Source organism: Plecotus auritus (assembly GCF_963455305.1).
Source record: "Plecotus auritus genome assembly, chromosome: 8".
Lineage (NCBI taxonomy): Eukaryota > Metazoa > Chordata > Mammalia > Chiroptera > Vespertilionidae > Plecotus > Plecotus auritus.
This window is the reverse complement of record NC_137782.1, coordinates 67214219-67233269: the sequence shown is the minus strand read 5'-3', so window position 1 is coordinate 67233269 and position 19051 is coordinate 67214219. Positions and strand designations below refer to the sequence as shown.

General features: G+C 41.7%; 2 protein-coding genes across 5 annotated transcripts in view; one reads left to right on the top strand and one right to left on the bottom strand.

The window, feature by feature from the left end:
- Window positions 1–19051, bottom strand: part of PTPRA (protein tyrosine phosphatase receptor type A) — a 167992-nt gene that overhangs the window by 137331 nt on the left and 11610 nt on the right. The gene's annotated exons all lie outside the window — the stretch shown is intronic.
- Window positions 10097–13001, top strand: LOC308257209 (protein-S-isoprenylcysteine O-methyltransferase-like). The gene has a single exon (XM_080686390.1). It carries the CDS (start codon window positions 11256–11258, stop codon window positions 11973–11975), a length of 720 nt encoding a protein of 239 aa, XP_080542516.1. The 5' UTR covers window positions 10097–11255; the 3' UTR covers window positions 11976–13001.

Below are 19051 nucleotides of genomic sequence, written 5' to 3'. Positions count from 1 at the left end.
ATTAGAAAATAGTCTGAACTATTACTGAAAAAAAATTCTAGCCAAAATATTAGTAATCTGATGCCATCAACATATAAAATAAAAAAGATAATACAGCACACATGAGTAAATTGCGTTTAATTTTTAAAACTAGTTAATGAAAGGTAGTAGCCAGAAGCTAAAGGGAAAGAGAAATGGGAAGTTGTTTAAAGGGTAGAGTTTCAGTTGCGGATGATGAAAAAGTTCTGAAGATGGATGTTGGTGATGATAGCACAACAATTACTTTGTGAATGTACTCTGAATTGTACACTTAAAAATAAGTAATATGGTAAATTTTGTTATGTATATTTTACAAAAATTAGATAAAACAATGAGCTTAAAAGAAAAATAAATGAATTTTCTCATTAAAATAATTAATGTAACATTGAAAATTTAAAGAAAAATCATATGAATATCAATAGATGCAGGAAAAGCATGGGATAAAATTCAACATCTACACTAATAAAAGCCTAGATGGCCCTCACGCGACGCCCTCTCATCATCACAAGATGGCCATCACAAGATGGCCAGTAGGGGAGGGCAGTTGGGGGCAACCAGGCCGGCAGGGAAGGGCAGCTAGGGGCCATTGGGCCGGCAGGGGAGGGCAGTTGGGGGCCACCAGGCCAGCAGGGGAGGGCAGTTGGGGGCCATTGGGCCAGGAGGGGAGGGCAGCTGGGGGCCTTCGGGCCAGGAGGGGAGGGCAGCTGGGGGCCTTCGGGCCAGCAGGGGAGGGCAGTTGGGGGCAATCGGGCCAGCAGGGAAGCAGTGAGGGGGCAATCAGGCTGGCAGGCAGAAGCGGTGGGGGGCAATCAGGCAGGCAGGCAGGCAGGCAGGCGAGTGGTTAGGAGCCAGCAGTCCCAGATTGTGAGAGGGATCCCAGATTGTGAGAGGGAGCAGGCTGGGCTGAGGGATACCCCCCCACAGTGCAAGAATTTTGTACACCAGGCCTCTAGTGCAATCATAAAAAAGTCTTTGCAGCCCTGATCCGTGTGGCTCAGTTGGTTGAGCTTTATCCTGTGGACAGAAAAATCACTGGTTCAATTCCCAGTCAGGGCACATGCTCAGGTTGTGGATTTGATCCCCAGTCCAGATGCATGTGAGAGGCAACTGATCGACGTTTCTTTCTTTTCTCTCTCTCAAATCAATAAAAGTATATGTATATAAATAAATAGATAAATCCTATCTAATAAAAGGGTAATACACAAATTAACCATCACTCTGTCACAAAGATGGCGGCACCCAGTCCTCTCAGCCCCACCAGAGTTCCCCAGTCCCCGGTGTGGGGGAGGGCGCGGCTGCTGAGAGCGGGCAGTGTGAGCGGCCTGGTGGAATGCTTGCTTCGTCGCCGTGGCAGATGGGCCTCTGGGCCGCAGAGAGCCTCTGGGCAGCGGGCGCAGAGCAGCCAGGCCCTGCAGAGAGCTACGGCGCACAGATTCATGTGCAGGGCTACTAGTAAATAAATAAAAATAAAAACTCTTTGGAGACCAGGAATGGAAGGGAAATTCCTTAATCTGATAAATGGTTCCTACAGCCAAACTGCCATAAGATTCACAAGGTTGGATTCAACAAACTCCTGCCAGATCAGATAACACTGCATGGGATACAAAATAATGTATCCTTCTTTTAAAATTCTATCACAATTATTTGAAATGTAAAACACACTAAAAGAAATTGCCTCCTCTATGCCAATAAACATTGTTTTGATGTCAATAACAATGATCTCAGAAAAATAGTTCTTCTAAGCTACAAGCTACCATCAGAAAAAAATGGCTTAAGATCAACAACTTTAAAATCAAAATCATCATTTTGGGCAAGAAGTTAATATCCAACAATTTTTTAAATACTGCAATTGTTTTCTACAGTTCATTTTCCAAAAGAGTTGTCCTGTTAGATTCACCAGGAAATTATGCTTTTTAAAATGAGAGGGAGATTACTGACATCTTTCTATAACTAAAATTAATACCTAGGTACTCAACTTTGAAATTTTCAGACTAATCCCATTCAAGTCATGCTCTCTTCAATTGTAGAGATAACTGGAGCCTGATCTATTCATTCATTTGTGGGTTGGAGCTCTTGAACTCTTTTCTGATAACAATCTTCCTCCTGCCTACAGTTGCTCCATATAGAAATGGGAGTAATCACCTTTCAAGGCAGTGTTGTCTTTAAACGCCTTCATTGTTAAAATTGAATTTGCCATTAATCAGCAATTTTACTCATTATTTCAGAGTTTCTTTTTCTAACACAATGAAATTCAATCAGCAGATATGATATGTAGAAAACTGCCTTTCATTTGAACAATTTTGGACTCTGCGTAAAATGAGTGAGGCTGCATTAAGATCTACAACAAAATCACTACTACAGCCCAGCCATTGTGGCTCAGTGGTTGAGCATCAGGAGCGGGCCCAGGTTGCAGGCTTCATCGCCAGTGGGGGGGTGGGGCCATGCAGGAGGCAGCCAATTGATGTTTCTCTCTCACCGATGTTTCTATCTCTCTACCCCTCTCCCTTCCTCTCTCTAAAATCAATAAATTAAAAAAAAACACCACATAATAAAAAATCACTACTACAGGGTTTCTGAAATGTGAGAGACACAGATCCCTTGTAAAGAAAAACAAAATTCTTAACATGCTTCCAATGCTAAGTTAAAAATTTTATTAATGTGCCAAAACCGGTTTGGCTCAGTGGATAGAGTGTCAGCCTGCGGACTGAAAGGTCCCAGGTTCAATTCCGGTCAAGGGCATGTAACTTGGTTGCGGGCACGTCCCCAGTAGGAGGTGTGCGAGAGGCAACTGATAGATGTTTCTCTCTCATCGATGTTTCTAACTCTCTATCCTTCTCCCTTCCTCTCTGTAAAAAATCAATAAAATATAGTTTTAAAAAAAATTTTATTAATGAATAAATATAGGCATAAAACTGCATACAGTTATAGAACCAAAACAAATTTACAAATCAAATATAAAATATAAAACTAAAGAAATTCAAATTAACAATATTAATAGTTAGCAATAGATTTAATGCTGAAATTAAATCACCAATTAGAACATAGATATGGTATTGACTACTACACAGTTTATTTTTAGCTTGGCATGCCTAAATATAATATGCCATACAATACCAATTTGCCCACCACTTTCCCATTCAAACAACTGTGAAGTTGCCCTGTGTACCCAACATTACTTAGTCTTCCACTGGTCCCACAAATTACTTCAAAAAAACAAGTATATAACCAATGATACTAAACATACACACAAACATGGGCACTGGAATTGTGTGGCAACACTCAGTTATAAGATGGGAAGTCATTCATATACTTATATTTCAGGTTACTGAAATTTAAAAAACTATTAGAGTTTATTCAGAGAACTTCTCTCCAAAATATATCCAAGGACCCCCATTTGAGATACTGCACTACATTAAGACTGTGGAGATATTATTGAAAACATCATAGCACACATCTCTTATAAGAGGAAAATGCCTCAAACCTGAGGCAGGAAAGGCTGTGTTTTTCACTCCTGATGATGGTTTAAATCTAGTAAGTCAAGTGAAGCTCTTGAAACCACTTTATTTTGGCCAATATAATTTGAGATCTCAGTATGTGTGTAGAGTTTTCTTTAAATAAATGCACAGGATCTAATGGACTGCATTCTCTGTACTAACATTCTCAGGCTGCCTCTGTCCTGCCATAAGACCCTTATTTTCCCCTCACTCTGACTTTTTTACATATATCCTATATAATAAAAGGGCCTAAGCCATCAGACATCCCCCAAGGGCTCCGGGCTGCCAGAGGAATGTCTGACTGCCAGCTTAGGCCTGATCCCCAGGGAGCCGGCCTAAGCTGGCAGGCAGACTTTCCCCAAGGGGTCCCGGACTGCAAGAGGGCACAGGCCGGGCTGAGGAGCCCTCCTCTCCCCCAGTGCACGAATATTCGTGCACCGGGCCTCTACTTTGTGCATATTTAAATTTTATTGTCCTTACTAAGTAAGTAGTCAAGCATACATTATAAAAATCAAAGAACACAAAAGAAAATACACTGAACAGAATGTATCCTTCCCACCAGCCATGCAGTTCCCCAACTCCAGAGGTAGTTATTGTTACCAGTTTTCTTTTATGTCTTTCTAGAGAGCTCCTAAACACACACTCTCTAAATACACACACACATTATGGTATTATCTGTTTTATAGCAAATCACTTCAAATTCTTCTTAGAATAAGCTATATTGCAAAATAGGGCAAAAGTAGGTTTATAGCTATGAGTACGAGAAACACAGAGTTTATTCTTGTATTATTTATGAACTATTGTGTGTTATTTTCCATACATACAAACAACTGTAAACCTACTTTTGCCACACCCTATATAAGTATACTGGTCCTAATATTTTAGAAACTAGTGTTTGTAGAATTAAATAATTTTAGAGATAGAAGGACCTTAAGCCATCACATCCTTTATCACTTTATAGATGAAACTGTGACCCAGGAAGACTTGCCTAAAGTAACATAGCTAATTAGTATTACCAGAAATAGAGCTGAGGTCTGCTAATTCCAAACTCCTTCTTTATCCAAGGTGTATTCAAATTTCTTTACATTTTCCACAATCACATGGTGTTTTAATTTATCTTAACCATATGAAGTTGGAAGCAGGAAGTGCCTCTTGTAATAGATCTCAGGGGGATGAAACTGGATATTTGAGATTAAGTTGTTTAGTCACCATCTGCACAAACAGATTTGTCCACACCAAACCTAATAACATAAAAATAGCATCAATAACATTTTTGGTAATTTCCAAAAAAACAAAGTTAAAATGTAGTGTAGACATGTAGCCCTTCAAATCATCAGAAGAAACAAAAAATTCAGCCAGTGTGGCTCAGTGTTGAGCATCAACCTATGAACCAGGGCACATGCCTGGGTTTTGGGCTTGATCCACAGTAGGAAGCATGCAGGAGGCAGCTGATCAATGATTCTCTCTCATCATTGATGTTTCTCTCTCTCTCTTCCTCTCCCTTCCTCTCTGAAATCAATAAAAAATATTTTTAAAAAAGAAAAAAATTTAAAAATATACATGCTCCTCAATAAATAATTGTTCTCTATAAACTACCAGGAAAATAGACAAGAAAAGAGTAATTAAAATACATTGTGGTTGCCCTAACCCAGTGGTCGGCAAACTGCGGCTCGCGAGCCACATGCGGCTCTTTGGCCCCTTGAGTGTGGCTCTTCCACAAATACCACGTGCGGTCGCGCACGTACAGTACAATTGAAACTTCGTGGCCCAAGCGCAGAAGTCGGTTTTCAGCTCTCAAAAGAAATTTTAATCATTGTACTGTTGATATTTGGCTCTGTTGACTAATGTGTTTGCCAACCACTGCCCTAACCGATTTGGCTCAGTGGATAGAGAGTCAGCCTGCAGACTGAAATGTCCCGGGTTCAATTCTAGTCAAAGGCACATTCCTGGGTTGCAGGCTTGATCCCCAATAGGGGGTGTGCAGGAGGCAGCCAATCAGTGATCCTCTATCATCATTGATGTTTCTATCTCTCTCTCCCTGTCCCTTCCTCTCTAAAATCAATAAAAATATATTTTAAATAAATAAAATAAAATACATTGTGATCAATATTATAGTTGTTATGGCAATCCTAAAAGAAGGAACAACAATTTCTGGGAGAATTTAGGAAACTTCACTAAGTAGGTGATACTTTAGCTAGGTCTAGAAAAATCAATAGTAGTATGGTTACTTGTTTTTGTTTAATGAATTCAGCTTCAAAAACAAAGATAAACTGAATCATATACAGTCTTTGGCAGTTACAGTGAAGATCGAAAACTGGCAGCAGAGTGTGTTAAAAAAAATTGATTGCTAATTCCTTTAGATAGGCCATGGAATCTCCAGTGTGGCACAGGACCCAATAATCTAATTCTCTCATTCATATTGCATGCCTGGCCTCCGAAGACATATTTGAATTTGCATCCCCTGACTAAATGCCAAAGATAAGGGGATGGGAGGAGGAGAAAAGAAAAAGGCCTAAAAACCTTCTAAGTTTTGAGGGCATTATAGGGGCTTAAGGTTTCTTATTTAAATGTATTTTCCAATTTTGTAATCAGAAAATAAGATAAAAGATACGAAACTAAAAGATAAATAAGAAAAATCAGGAATAACAAAAAGATAGTTTTAGCCCTCGCCAGATTGGCTCAGTGGATAGAGCATCAGCCTGCAGACTAAAGGGTCCCGGGTTTGATTCCGGTCAAGGGCATGTACCTTGGTTGCGGGCACACCCCCAGTAGGAGGTGTGCAGGAGGCAACTGAATCGATGTTTCTCTCTCATCGATGTTTCTAACTCTCTATCCCTCTCCCTTCCTCTCTATAAAAAATCAATAAAATATATTTTAAAAAAAAAAAGATAGTTTTAGATGCTGAGTGACATTAGGATCACTGAATAGCTAAGAGAACTCATCTACTATGACCAAAAAAATATATAAGTAATATGAAATCTATGCCTACATATTATTTGGACCATCAGAATCCCTCTAAGACAGTGGTTCTCAACCTTTCTAATGCCGCGACCCTTTAATACAGTTCATGTTGTGGTGACCCCCAACCATAATTTTATTTTCGTTGCTACTTCATAACTGTAATTTTGCTACTGTTATGAATCGTAATGTAAATATCTGTGTTTTCCGATGGTCTTAGGCGACCCTGTTAGCGGTTCTCAACCTGTGGGTCGTGACCCACAGGTTGAGAATTGCTGCTGTAGAGCCTAAGACCATCGGAAAACACAGATATTTACATTACGATTCATAACAGTAGCAAAATTATAGTTATGAAGTAGCAACGAAAATAAAATTATGGTTGGGGGCCACCACAAAATGAGGAACTGTATTAAAGGGTTGCGGCATTAGAAAGGTTCAGAACCACTGCTCTAAGACCATTAATCTGCATGTGCCAATGTGTAGATTATCAAACAATATAAGTTTATGTATTATCACCACAATATAAGTGACTTTGATAGAAATAAGCACAGGATCTATACCTAGATTAGACTTGGGACAGTCAGTAAGATAATGCTGACTGGAAGAGTTAATCTCTAAGAAATTATAATGCCAGGTAAAGAGGGAGATGGACAATCCAGCCAAAGGTAGAGGGCACACGAAAAGGTAAGGCTAAAAGGTTAAGAGGTGTTGTATTAGAAAAGCTTGCTCTAATAAGAAGATTTTATCCTGAGGATTTTAAGATAGGGCGTGCTGTGATATTTAAGGAAGTCAAGAAGATCACTCTTGGAAGCAATGTGATAAATTACCTGGAACAAGGAAGTAATAGTGAGTAGACAAGTAGGGAACCTGCAGCAGTCATCTAAGTGAGGAGGACCCTTAATCAAGGGACTAAAAAGATAGGAGAAAGCAAGCAAATTTGAAAGATATTAAAAAGATAAAATAGTAAGAAATGCATTACCAACCAAATGAATAACATTATCCAGGTTTGTGGTTCAGGTTACTGGACTGTGCATTCATCAAGATAGAGAATATAAAAATATCACATTTAAAGGGGAGATGAGATCAGTTCTGAGCCTGTTGTAGGTGCGTGGGAAAGAGTCCAATGGAAATGATCAGTATAGTTTGTTGGCTATCATCCAGTCTGTGCTGAGAACAAATTTTCTCCTAATTAGCAAGGAGCTGGAAGCTGAAACCATGGGCATAGGCATGTGCTTCCAGGAAGAATGTGTCAGATGAAATACAAGAGGGCTGAAGATGGAATCTTTGGTAAGCCAAACGAAGAGTGGTCTGAGAAGAGGGGCCTAAGAAAACAGAGCAGTGGGTAATGAAACAGAGAAAAACCAGGAGAGTGTGTCACAGAACTCTAGAAAAGATAGTTCAGGGAGTAAATATTGTCCAGTCTATCACATTTACTTAATTCTCCTCCTCTCTTCCCTCTCCCATCTTTACCATATTTCCCCTGTTAAAACCAGGAAAATAAAAGTTATTCTGTGATAATTAATATAGCTACACTGTATCCCAACTATGAGGGAGGAAAGAGACATAATCAAGATCATTATAATATTACCTATAACATTTACTGAATGTTTACAATGCACTAAGAAAGAATTATGCATAGTACTTGACATGCACTATCTAACCCTTCAACAAATATATGCAGTAAAAGAATACTAGTGTTGAATCTATTTATTAGATGAGAAAACTGAGTCTCAGAAGAGTGAAGTACTTTGTTCAATCTCACAAAGCATGGCCGATATGGGCTATGAATCCAAATCCCATTTAATTCCCAAAATTAAAATAACTCTAAGGCTTGACAGGGAATATATGAAAGAAATACAAAGTCCAATTTTATTTAGAAAAAAATTTGATTAAGAAGTTAGTTTAAGCCGAAACCGGTTTGGCTCAGTGGATAGAGCGTCGGCCTACGGACTGAAGGGTCCCGGGTTCGATTCCGGTCAAGGGCATGTACCTGGGTTGCGGGCACATCCTCAGTGGGAGGTGTGCAGGAGGCAGCTGATCGATGTTTCTCTCTCATCGATGTTTCTAGCTTTCTAGCCCTCTCCCTTCCTCTCTGTAAAATATCAATAAAATATATTTAAAAAAAAAAAAAAAAAAGAAGTTAGTTTAAGCCCTAACTGGTTTGGCTCAGTGGATAGAGTGTCGGCCTGAGGACTGAAGGTTCGATTCCAGGGTTCGATTCCAGCCAAGGGCATATGCCTGGGTTGTGGGCTCAATCCCCAGTGGGGAGAGTGCAGGAGGCAGCAAATCAATGAGTCTCTCTGATCATTGATGTTTCTATCTCTCTCTCCCTCTTCCTTTCTCTCTGAAATCAATAAAAATATATTTTAAAAATAATAATAAAATAAAAATAAGTTAGTTTAAGCCATAGCCGGTTTTGCCAAGTGGTTAGAACGTCAACCCTCGGACTAAAGGGTTGTGGGTCCAGTCAAGGGCACGTACTTCGGTGGCACACTTGATCTCCAGCCTCTCACATGGATGTATCTCTCTCTCTCTCCCTACCTTCCACTCTCTCTAAAAGTCAATGGAAAAAATATCCTCAGGTCAGGATTAACAACGAAAAGGAAGTTAGTTTGAAAAAAATTGTACAGGGGGCTGTAAAACAAATCCCAGATATGGAACTCCCCCAATGATGCAAGATTCAAGACTCTTATATAAGAAAGGGCACATCTTAAGTAGAATATCATAAAAACATATAGCCTTTAATTCTTTTCTCAGTATCGAATCTCTAATAAATCACTGTACTCTAGTCCTGTATTTTCAATCCAGTAACCCTGACTCGCTTAGATGGAAAGGCTGTCTCCTTAACTGGGTGACACTACAGCTCCAAAAGAAAAAGATGTGAGCAACAAGATGAGGCATACTAAACTAAAGATACTAATACTTTTGTCCTAGCTGGTTTGGCTCAGTGAATAGAGCATCAGCCTGTGGGCTGAAGGGTCCTAGGTTTGATTCCAGGTCAGGGCACATGCCTGGGTTGCAGGCTCCATCCCCAGTAGGGGGTGTGCAGGAGGCAGCCGATCCATGATTCTCTCTCATCATTGATGTTTCTATCTATCCCTCCTCCCTTCCTCTCTGAAGTCAATAAAAATATATTTTAAAAAAAGATGCTAGCCCTAGCTGGTTTGGCTCAGTGGATAGAGCGTCAGCCTGTGGACTGAAGGGTCCCAGGTTCGATTCTGGTCAAGGGCACATACCCAGGTTGCAAGCTCGATCCCAGTAGGGGGCATGCAGGAGGCAGCCGATCAATGATACTCTCTCATCATTGATGTTTCTATCTCTCTCACTCCCTTCCTCTCTGAAATCAATAAAAATATATTAAAAAAAAAAAAGATGCTAATACTTTTGAGTTAAGTTTAGGATATGTGTTTTTTAAAAGTTGATCATTCAGATTCAGCTAATGAAAAGCACTTGAGTCTTAAAAGAACCTGCTTTACTACATTAATATGTTTAATTCTTTAATACTGCTGAAGTACTTAAGGAGATTCTGTTTGTTAAGGTGGTAACTCTGACCTGTCAAGCAAGTTGTGCTTGACAGACTGAATGTATAAATGTATTTTTTCTCTTTTTCTTTTTTATTTCAAGAAAAACGATTTTAGGAGGAGAAACCAAGATGGCGGCATAGGTAAACACCTGAACTTGCTGCCTTGCACAACCACTTCAAAACTACAACTAAAAGACAAAACGGACATCATCCAGAACCACAGAAAGGCTGGCTGAGTGGAAATTCTACAACTAGAAGGAAAGAGAAAAGCACACTGAGACTCAGAGTAGGTGTGGAAATAAAGTGCAGAGGTGCGGAAGTAAAGTGCAGAGGTACAGAGGCTCACACGCGGAGAGGGCTGGCAACCGAGTACGTGGCTGGCTTTCTCAATCAGGAGGGAGACAAAAGCTCCTGACAGCTCTGAACTCCAGTTCCGGGCGAGACTCTGGGAACCCAGACTCATACGGGGAGAAACTGGACTGTCTGGCAGCAGGTGAAACTCAAGGGCGGCTTTCTCTCAGAGGTGCTCGCAGCGATTACCAAGGGACACTGAGACCCAGGGGTCTCTTAGGGCAGGGCTGACGGGAAGCCACTGCTGTTTGCTCCACCCTGAGACTCCGCCCCATCCAAGCTGAGCACAGAGGCTTTTGCATATGAATGACCTGGTCCTTTGAATTCTAAACTTACCTTACAAACTGCAGCTGAGTCAGGGAGACCCAGAACATCCAAAAGAAGGCCCAAGGCCCCACAGCAGCTTGCACTGCTTCACAGCTGGGCCTCATCTGGGCACCTCCAAACCGCAAACAAAAAAGAGGAATCTGCAGATCTCTCTGTAGCTCCTGCTGGCTGGCCTCAGGCAGAGGCTAAATTAGCACCTCCTTAGAGATCCAAGAGCCAGTGTACCCAGGGGTCAGAGTGGCACCATCCAGATTAAAACTCCTAAGATCCGTAAGGGACACACTCAGGAGGCAGACTCAGTGAGCACCAAAGCCCCACTGAAGCAAGTCTTGCCTCATAAGGGTGTCTCCAGCACAGAAGTTCTCCCATTGTAGACATAGCTGATCCTCACAGCCAATTGGCCTGGAGATCAATTCCTCCCAGTGATACCAACAACAATCAAGGCTTAACTACAACAAACCTGTGCACACAGCTCACAAAGGGGTGCACCAAGAGTGTCCAGTCGGCGGCGCGGTGCGCAGGCGCAGCGGGCGGGTTTCCCAGGGCTACAGCCAGTGCCGCGCCCGCTGTCCGCCGCCTGCACCATGACAGGCTGCGTGGCGTGGGCTCTGCTGGGCTCCGAAGCGCGCCTCAGCCTGGCCACCTTCCTGCTGGGCGCCTCGGTGCTGGCGCTGCCGCTGCTTACGCGCACTGGCCTGCATGGCTGCACGGCACTGGCGCTCTACATGGCCAGGCTCAACGCGCTGCTGCTGCTGCTCTACTGGCCGCCGCACTACCAGATAGCTGTCCGAGTCTGCTTCCTGGGCTTCGTGTTCGGCTGCAGGGTGCTGCCGAGTTTCAGCCAGTCTTCTTGGAATCACTTTGGCTGGTACATGTGCTCGCTGTCCCTGTTCCACTATTCTGAGTACTTAGTCACGGCCTGGCTCAGCGCCACGGGCCTGCTGATGGTGGTCTTCGGAGAATGCCTGAGGAAAGCGGCAATGTTCACGGCTGGTTCCAACTTCAACCACATGGTGCAGAATGAAAAATCAGAAACCCACACTCTGATGACGAGCGGGGTGTATACCTGTTTCCAGCACACTTCTTACATGGGGTGGTTTTACTGGAGTATCAGAACCCAGGTGATGCTCTGCAACCCCATCTGCGGCGTGGGCTATACACTGACAGTGTGGCAGTTCTTCCGCGACTGGACGGAAGAGGAGGAAATCTCCCTGATTCACTTCTTTGGTGAGGAGTACCTGGAGTATAAGAAGCGGGTGCCCACGGGCCTCCCTTTCATAAAAGGGGTCAAGGTGGAGCTATAACCCCCGGGTCCACAGCGCCTCCCACTCTGCGCAGCCCGGGACAAAACGGCCTCCAGTCGGCCACTGTGCAGGATGGATTTTCTTAATCACTTTACACTCACCATTTCCTCTTCAGGACATCCCTCAAGACCAAAGGTCAGAGGCCTTAGGATCAAAGGACTCCCTCCCCCAACTTCCTGGAGCAGTCTGTTCTTGGGTTAAATCAAGAGATGGGACGAGGATGAAAGATGAACAAGGAGCAGGTAACAGCAATATCAGCAGTGCGCTGGGCGAGCCAGGCTGCAGGAGCCCAGCGGTCCTTTGAGGCCTCGCTGCATTTGGGCTGTAACCAAGCCCCCGGCCCTGGGGGAGGTGGACTCCTTACTCAGAATCAGGTTTCTTCTGCCGGAAGGGGCATAGGCATCAGGGCTCTCTAGCGTTAGAGATACATTTTAACCAAAACATGAACAGCACAGCCCTAACCTCCTCATTCCCATCCTCCATGGGCACATGAGCATCTATCCAGTTTTAAAGACACTTCCTGATGAGGCTCTCCATATACTTATCCTATTTACACACCTGTTTTTATGAATGGCAGTGTAAGTTCAGAGGGGCTCGGTGTTGACAGCCCCAACTCTTATTTGGCAGAAAGGAAGCATCCACACCCAGACAAGTGGCCAAGCAGCTTTGTATTACCAGGGCACCCCTGGGCCCCTGTGGCCTCCTGGCTCCTGCCCCTGCCCTTCTCCCCAGTGGGGGCTGTCATCAGTGGCAGGCATGTCCAAGATGTGTCCTTCGTCCAAGAAGCGCTTCCTGGACACCTGCTCTGTGCGAGGCCTTGTCAGACACTGGGAAGTACTGCTCTCCGTCAATTTGGGGTTTATTCTTACTTTACCATAGCGTGTAGTTTTATGTTTCGATTCAAATCTATTAACTATTGATTTTTATGTTCCGTTCTCAAAATTTCATTGTCCCTGATGCCACTTAAAACTGTCTTCCAAAGGGGTTTGAACGCTCACACAGCTACACAATGCAAGGCGACTCGTGAAAGTCTTACATTGAGCAAATAGTCTCGAGAGAGTTAGTCATATTTTTGTCTTTCCAGTTCAGGGAGAGTGGCTGGCTTTAGGAGTCAAACATATGAACTGTAAAGACCCTCGTTTAACTCTGGACTAGACAGGAGCGTGGTCTGTGTGAGATCCTTCTGTGCAGGGCGGCGGCAGCGCTGGGACCGCGAACGTGGAGGCGGAGCTGCGGCGGTGCAGCCTCCGAGGAGCCACTACCTTTCTGTGCCTAGACCTCCCCATATGTAGAATGGGGTCAATACCGCCTACCTCAAGGGGTGTTGTGAAGACTTAGAAGAACGTCAAATGTTTTTAATTCTTAGGTGACAGAGGACATTGTGGAATCTGTACTGTGTGAGAGTTGTGCAAAAATGGACATTCGGTTAACTGTACCAGATTCCAGAAATGTGTGTGCAAAAGAGCATTTTACCAACTCAAAATAGTATTAATTTCTAGAAAAAAAAAAAAAAGAGTGTCCACCTCAGGTCACTGGGGAGGCTGAGCCACTGGGCCCTATAGGACACCTAGCACACAAAGCCACTCCATCAACTCAGGGAAGCAGCCAAAATGCGGAGACAAAGAAACAGGTCACAAACGAAAGAAATGGAGGAAAGCAAACGACTGGATACAGAGTTCAAATCCACAGTTATAAGGTTTTTCTAGAAAAGGCCAATAAATTTAGTGAGACCCTCAAGGATATGAAAAAGGATCAACTAGAAATTAAACATACACTGACTGAAATAAAAAATAATATACAGAGATCCAACAGCAGACTAGAGGATCACAAGAATCAAGTCAAAGATTTGAAATACAAAGAAGCAAAAAACACCCAACCGGAAAAGCAAAAAGAAAAAAGAATCCAAAAATATGAAGATAGTGTAAGGAGCCTCTGGGACAACTGCAAGCGTACCAACATCCAAATTATAGGTGTGCCAGAGAAGAGAGAGAGCAAGATACTGAAAACCTATTGGAAGAAATAATGACAGAAAACTTCCCCCACCTGGTGAAAGAAATAGACTTACAAGTCCAGGAAGCGCACAGAACCCCAAACCAGAGGAACCAAAGAGGACCACACCAAGACACATCATAATTAAAATGCCAAGAGCAAAAGACAAAGAGAGAATATTAAAAGCAGCAAGAGAAAAACAGTTAGTTACCTACAAGGGAGTACCCATACGACTGTCAGCGGATTTCTCAACAGAAACTATGCAGGCCAGACAGGAGTGGCAAGAAATATTCCAAGTGATGAATAGCAAGAACCTACAACCAAGATTACTCTACCCAGCAAAGCTATCATTCAGAATTGAAGGTCAGATAAAGAGCTTCACAGATAAGAAAAAGCTAAAGGAGTTCATCACCACCAAACCAGTATTATATGAAATGCTGAAAGGTATTCTTTAAGAAGAGGAAGAAGAAGAAAAAGGTAAAGATAAAAATTATAAACAACAAATACATATCTATTAACAAGTGAATCTAAAAAATCAAGTGAATAAAAAATCTGATGAACAGCCCTGACCCGTTTCGCTCAGTGGATAGAGCGTCAGCCTGCGGACTGAAGGGTCCCGGGTTTGATTCCAGTCAAGGGCATGTATCTGGGTTGCAGGCACATCCCCAGTGGGGGGTGTGCAGGAGGCAGCTGATCGTGGTGAATATAATAAAATCAGGGGCATAGAAAGGGAGTGGAATGACAATTCTCGGAGGGGAAATGGGTAGGGGGTGCAGGAAGAGACTGAACAAAAATTATATACCTATGGGTCAGGATGGGGGGTGGTTAAGGGCATGGGGTGGGGTGGGAACCGGGTGGAGGGGAGCTATAGGGGGAAAAAAGAGGAACAAATGTAATAATCTGAATAAAGATTTAAAAATAAAAATAAAAATTTCTTCTGAAGAAAAACGATTTTAAATATGTTACATGCAATGAACCTTAATATCTCAAGAAAAAATGGTTTTAAATGTTACATGTAATAGATACCAATTATTCAAGAAAAATGATCTTAAATATAATATTACATACAATAAACATTAATATTTCAAGAATAAAAGGATTTTAAGTATATTACCAAAACTGTACTAACATAGTATGATAGAACAAAAGTTGTAGGAAGTATTAAAAATCTGCAAATAACAGAATTACTTCTTTTATATTCTAGATATTTTCCCCCCTCTGGCTCTATTTTTGTTAATCAGTTTATGTTGTTCATTAAATTCCACAAATGAGTGAGATCACATATTTATCTTTCTCCAACTTGTTTATTTCACTTAGCATGATGCTTTTAAAGTCTATTTTGTTGGATATGAGTACTGCTACTCCAGCTTTTTTTTTTTCTTTTCCATTTGAATGGAAATTTTTTTTCTATCTCTTCACTTTCATCCTGTGTCTTTTGTTTTGAGGTGAGTCTCTTGTAGACAGCATATAGTTGGGTCATGTTTTTGTATCCATTCAGCTACCCTACACCTTTTGATTAGAGCATTTAGTCCACTTACATTTAGGGTTATTATTGAGAGGTACTTATTTATAGCCATTTTAATTCTATATGGCTAGGTTTCTCTCTGTTTCTTCTCAGCAATCCCTTACAGCAATTCCTTTAGCATTTCTTGTAATGCTGCCTTGGTGGTGATGAACTCCTTTAGCGTTTTTTTTTTGTCTGGGAAGCTCTTTATTTGACCGTCTATTTTGAATGATAGCCTTGCTGGATATAGTAAGCTTGGTCTCAGATCCTTGCTTTCCATTACCTTGAGTACCTCATGCCATTCCCTTCTAGCCTGTAGAGTTTCTGATGAGAAATCAGGTGTCAGCCTTATGGGAGCTCCTTTGTAGGTAACAGTTTTCTTTTCTCTTGCTGCCTTTAAGATTCTCTGTCTTTAATTTTTGGAATTTTAATTATGATGTGTCTGGGCATGGATGTTTGGGTTCTTCTTGTTTGGGGTTCTCTGTGCCTCCTGAACTTGTGTGACTTTTTCCTTTACCAGGTTAGGGAAGTTTTCTACTATTGTTTCTTCAAACACTGTCTCTATTCCTTTCTTCCTCTTCTGGCACACCTACTATTCTAATATTGTTACATTTCACATTGTCCCACAACTCCCTTAAGCTGTCCTCCTGTGTTTTAAATGTTTTTTCTTTTTGGTTTTCTAATTGAGTGGTATTTTTCAACTCTGTCTTCTAATTCACTGAATCAATCCTCAGCTTCCCCTAATCTGCTGTGTATTCCTTCCAATGTGTTCCTTATTTGTGTTATGTTATTCTTTATTTCAGACTGTTCTTCTTTTCATAGTTTGTATATTTTTTCATACTGTTGAGCATTTTTAACATCATTATTCTGAACTCTGTTTCAGATAAATTTCTTATCTCTGCTTCATTTATCTCTTCTGAAGAATTCTTTAGTTCTTCCATTTGGGGGTTGTTTCCTCATTTTGGTTGTCTGTTTGGGTTTGTGACTATGTTTTAGTAGATCCTCTATACCTCTCAATCTCTAGTGCAGGACATTGTTAACACATTAAGCGCCCATCCTGTTTTGTCTTCCTGACGGAAATTAGTGTCAGTCACCAGTGACTGAGGCGCCTAATGTGTTAAAGGTTGTTTCTGACTAATTGGATCAGGCAAAGACTCAAAGCCTCCAGAGACCACCTCTGACTACAGACTAGTAGGATTCCGACATGTATTGCCCCCAGGCAATTGTCCTCACGTGTGGCGAGTTTTTTCAACAGGGTGGGGCAGTTGCTTCTGCCTGGAGGCTAATTGTTACTTTTAATCTCTTAAGTGGCCTCAGGGCAAGACAGATGTCTATGTGAGAAAGATGTACTCTGCTGTGTGAGGAAATGACTCAACCCAGGAAACTTGGGTGTCTGCCTTTTGAGCTCTACCCCCTCAAGTCCCCAGTCCTGGGTTCTGCTCTCACAGCTCCAGTCCACTTCACCCTCCCTCTGCCAGAGCACAAGGTGGGTGGCTCCACAGGGAATTTTTGTGCATTGGCCCTTTAAGAGGGTGCCCAAACTTTCAGCTGCCACTCCCTGGCAGACAGCACCCCACTGCTTTTCACAGCTAGATGTTATGTGGGTACCTTCCTCAGTTTTGTGCTCTCTCCTGGGGAGCCCAGCTTTGGGATTAGATCTCAGAGTTCTCAGTGGCACCCCCACCCTCTCCACCACAGCTGAGATATCTCTCTGGGATTTCAGTTGCCATCTGTGGGTGTCCGGCCAGCCTTTTTTTCACCTCTGCCCCTCCTACCATTCTGTATGCAGTCTCTACCTTCGGTCTTTGGGTATCAGGATTCTCTGCTGTGAGTTTTCCACTGATTATTCAGGAAGCCTTTCCGTATTTCAGTTTTAATTCCATCTTGTTACTGGGAGCATGTCTGTGCAGCATCCTCCTACTTTGCTGCCATTTTTAATCTCCCAGATATAGGTTTTTAAACAAAATTCAGGTCCTGGTCCTGATCTGACGCCCTATAATGTCTTGCTCTCTTAAATTCTATAAATGTATTTTTAAATATCTAAGGAAATTTAATTCACTGACATAGGGTATGAAGAAATTTAATCGGTTAAGCCTGAATTAACATTAATTAAAGAGCAAGTGAAAGTTACTGTTCTTATTTCTATACAAAAATTACAATGCTTACAAGTACAATGACAAGACTAAAAAAAAACTAGATTTTTAATTTATGACTTAAATGGAATATTTATTTGAAGCCTAAGTAATTTTCCGTAGTTCTTTCCGTGCACAAAATCCCATTCAGACATTAAAAACACATGGATAACCAAGCTGCTCTGTTAACCACTACTTGCTCTATAGCAGCCTTCATTAAAGTAGAACCCTTGAAAACTAAGTTCAACTGAGTAAGTATGAACTGTTTAAGCAATTTCTCCTACTAAAAATGGAGAATCAGACTGAATGCCATATAACCCCTCACCCAAAGGTAAGAACATATCTCAATCTGCCTTAATATCCACCCCATTTGATAAAATTCTGGTACCCTCCTTTATTCTTAGTTGAAATGTAAAACTTAAGTAAGTCCTAAATTGTATGCACCTGTACTATTTCTGAAAGGTTTCCAAATACTATTCACAGTACCTGGGAATGCCTCTGGAAAGGGAAACTTGAAAGAGAAGGGAGAGAGAATTACCTTTTACTGTGCATTTTTAGTACTATTTATTTTAACATGTACATGTATTAATTATTTAAATGCATACATGACTTGCCCGGCCAGTGTGGCTCAATGGTTGAGTGTTGATCCATGAACCAGGAGGTCATGGTTTAATTCCTGGTCAGGGCACATGCCTGGGTTGTGGGCTCAATGCCCAGTAGGGGGCGTGCAGGAGCAGCTGACAGATGATTCTCTCATCACTGATGTTTCTGTCTCTCCCTCTCCCTTCCTCTCTGAAATTAATAAAAAAAATATATGTATATATTTTATTTTATTTTATTTAAAAAAAAGGACAAAGAATAACAAGTGTTGGCAAGAATGTGAAGAAACTGGAACCCTTGTGCAATGCTGCTGGGAATGTAAAATGGTGCCATTGCTTTAGAAAATAGTTTAGCAGCTCCTCTAAAAATTTTAACTGCACAATTCCAATCCTAGATATATACCCAAGAGAAATAAAAGCATATGTCCACACAGACACTTGTACATGAATGTTGACAGCAGTATTATTCATAATAGCCAAAAAGTGGAAAAAAGCCAAACAGTCACTAATTGATGTTTGGATAAACAAAATGTGATGTCCATACAGTGGAATATTATTCAGCTATAAAAAAGAAAAAAGTACTGATACAAGTTATAACATGGGAAAACTGCCCCCCAAAAAACATTGTGCTAAATTAAAAAATCTGGTCACAAAAGCCACATATTGTATAATTCCACTTACATGAAGTGTCCAGAATAGGGGAATCCACAGAGACAGAAAGATTAGTGGTTGTCAGTGGCTGGGAGAAGGTGGAATGGGAGTAAAGCTAATGGGTACAAAGTTTCTTCTTGGGGCGATGAAAATGTTCTGAAATTAGATAATGGTGGTGACTGCACAACTCCATGAATGTAT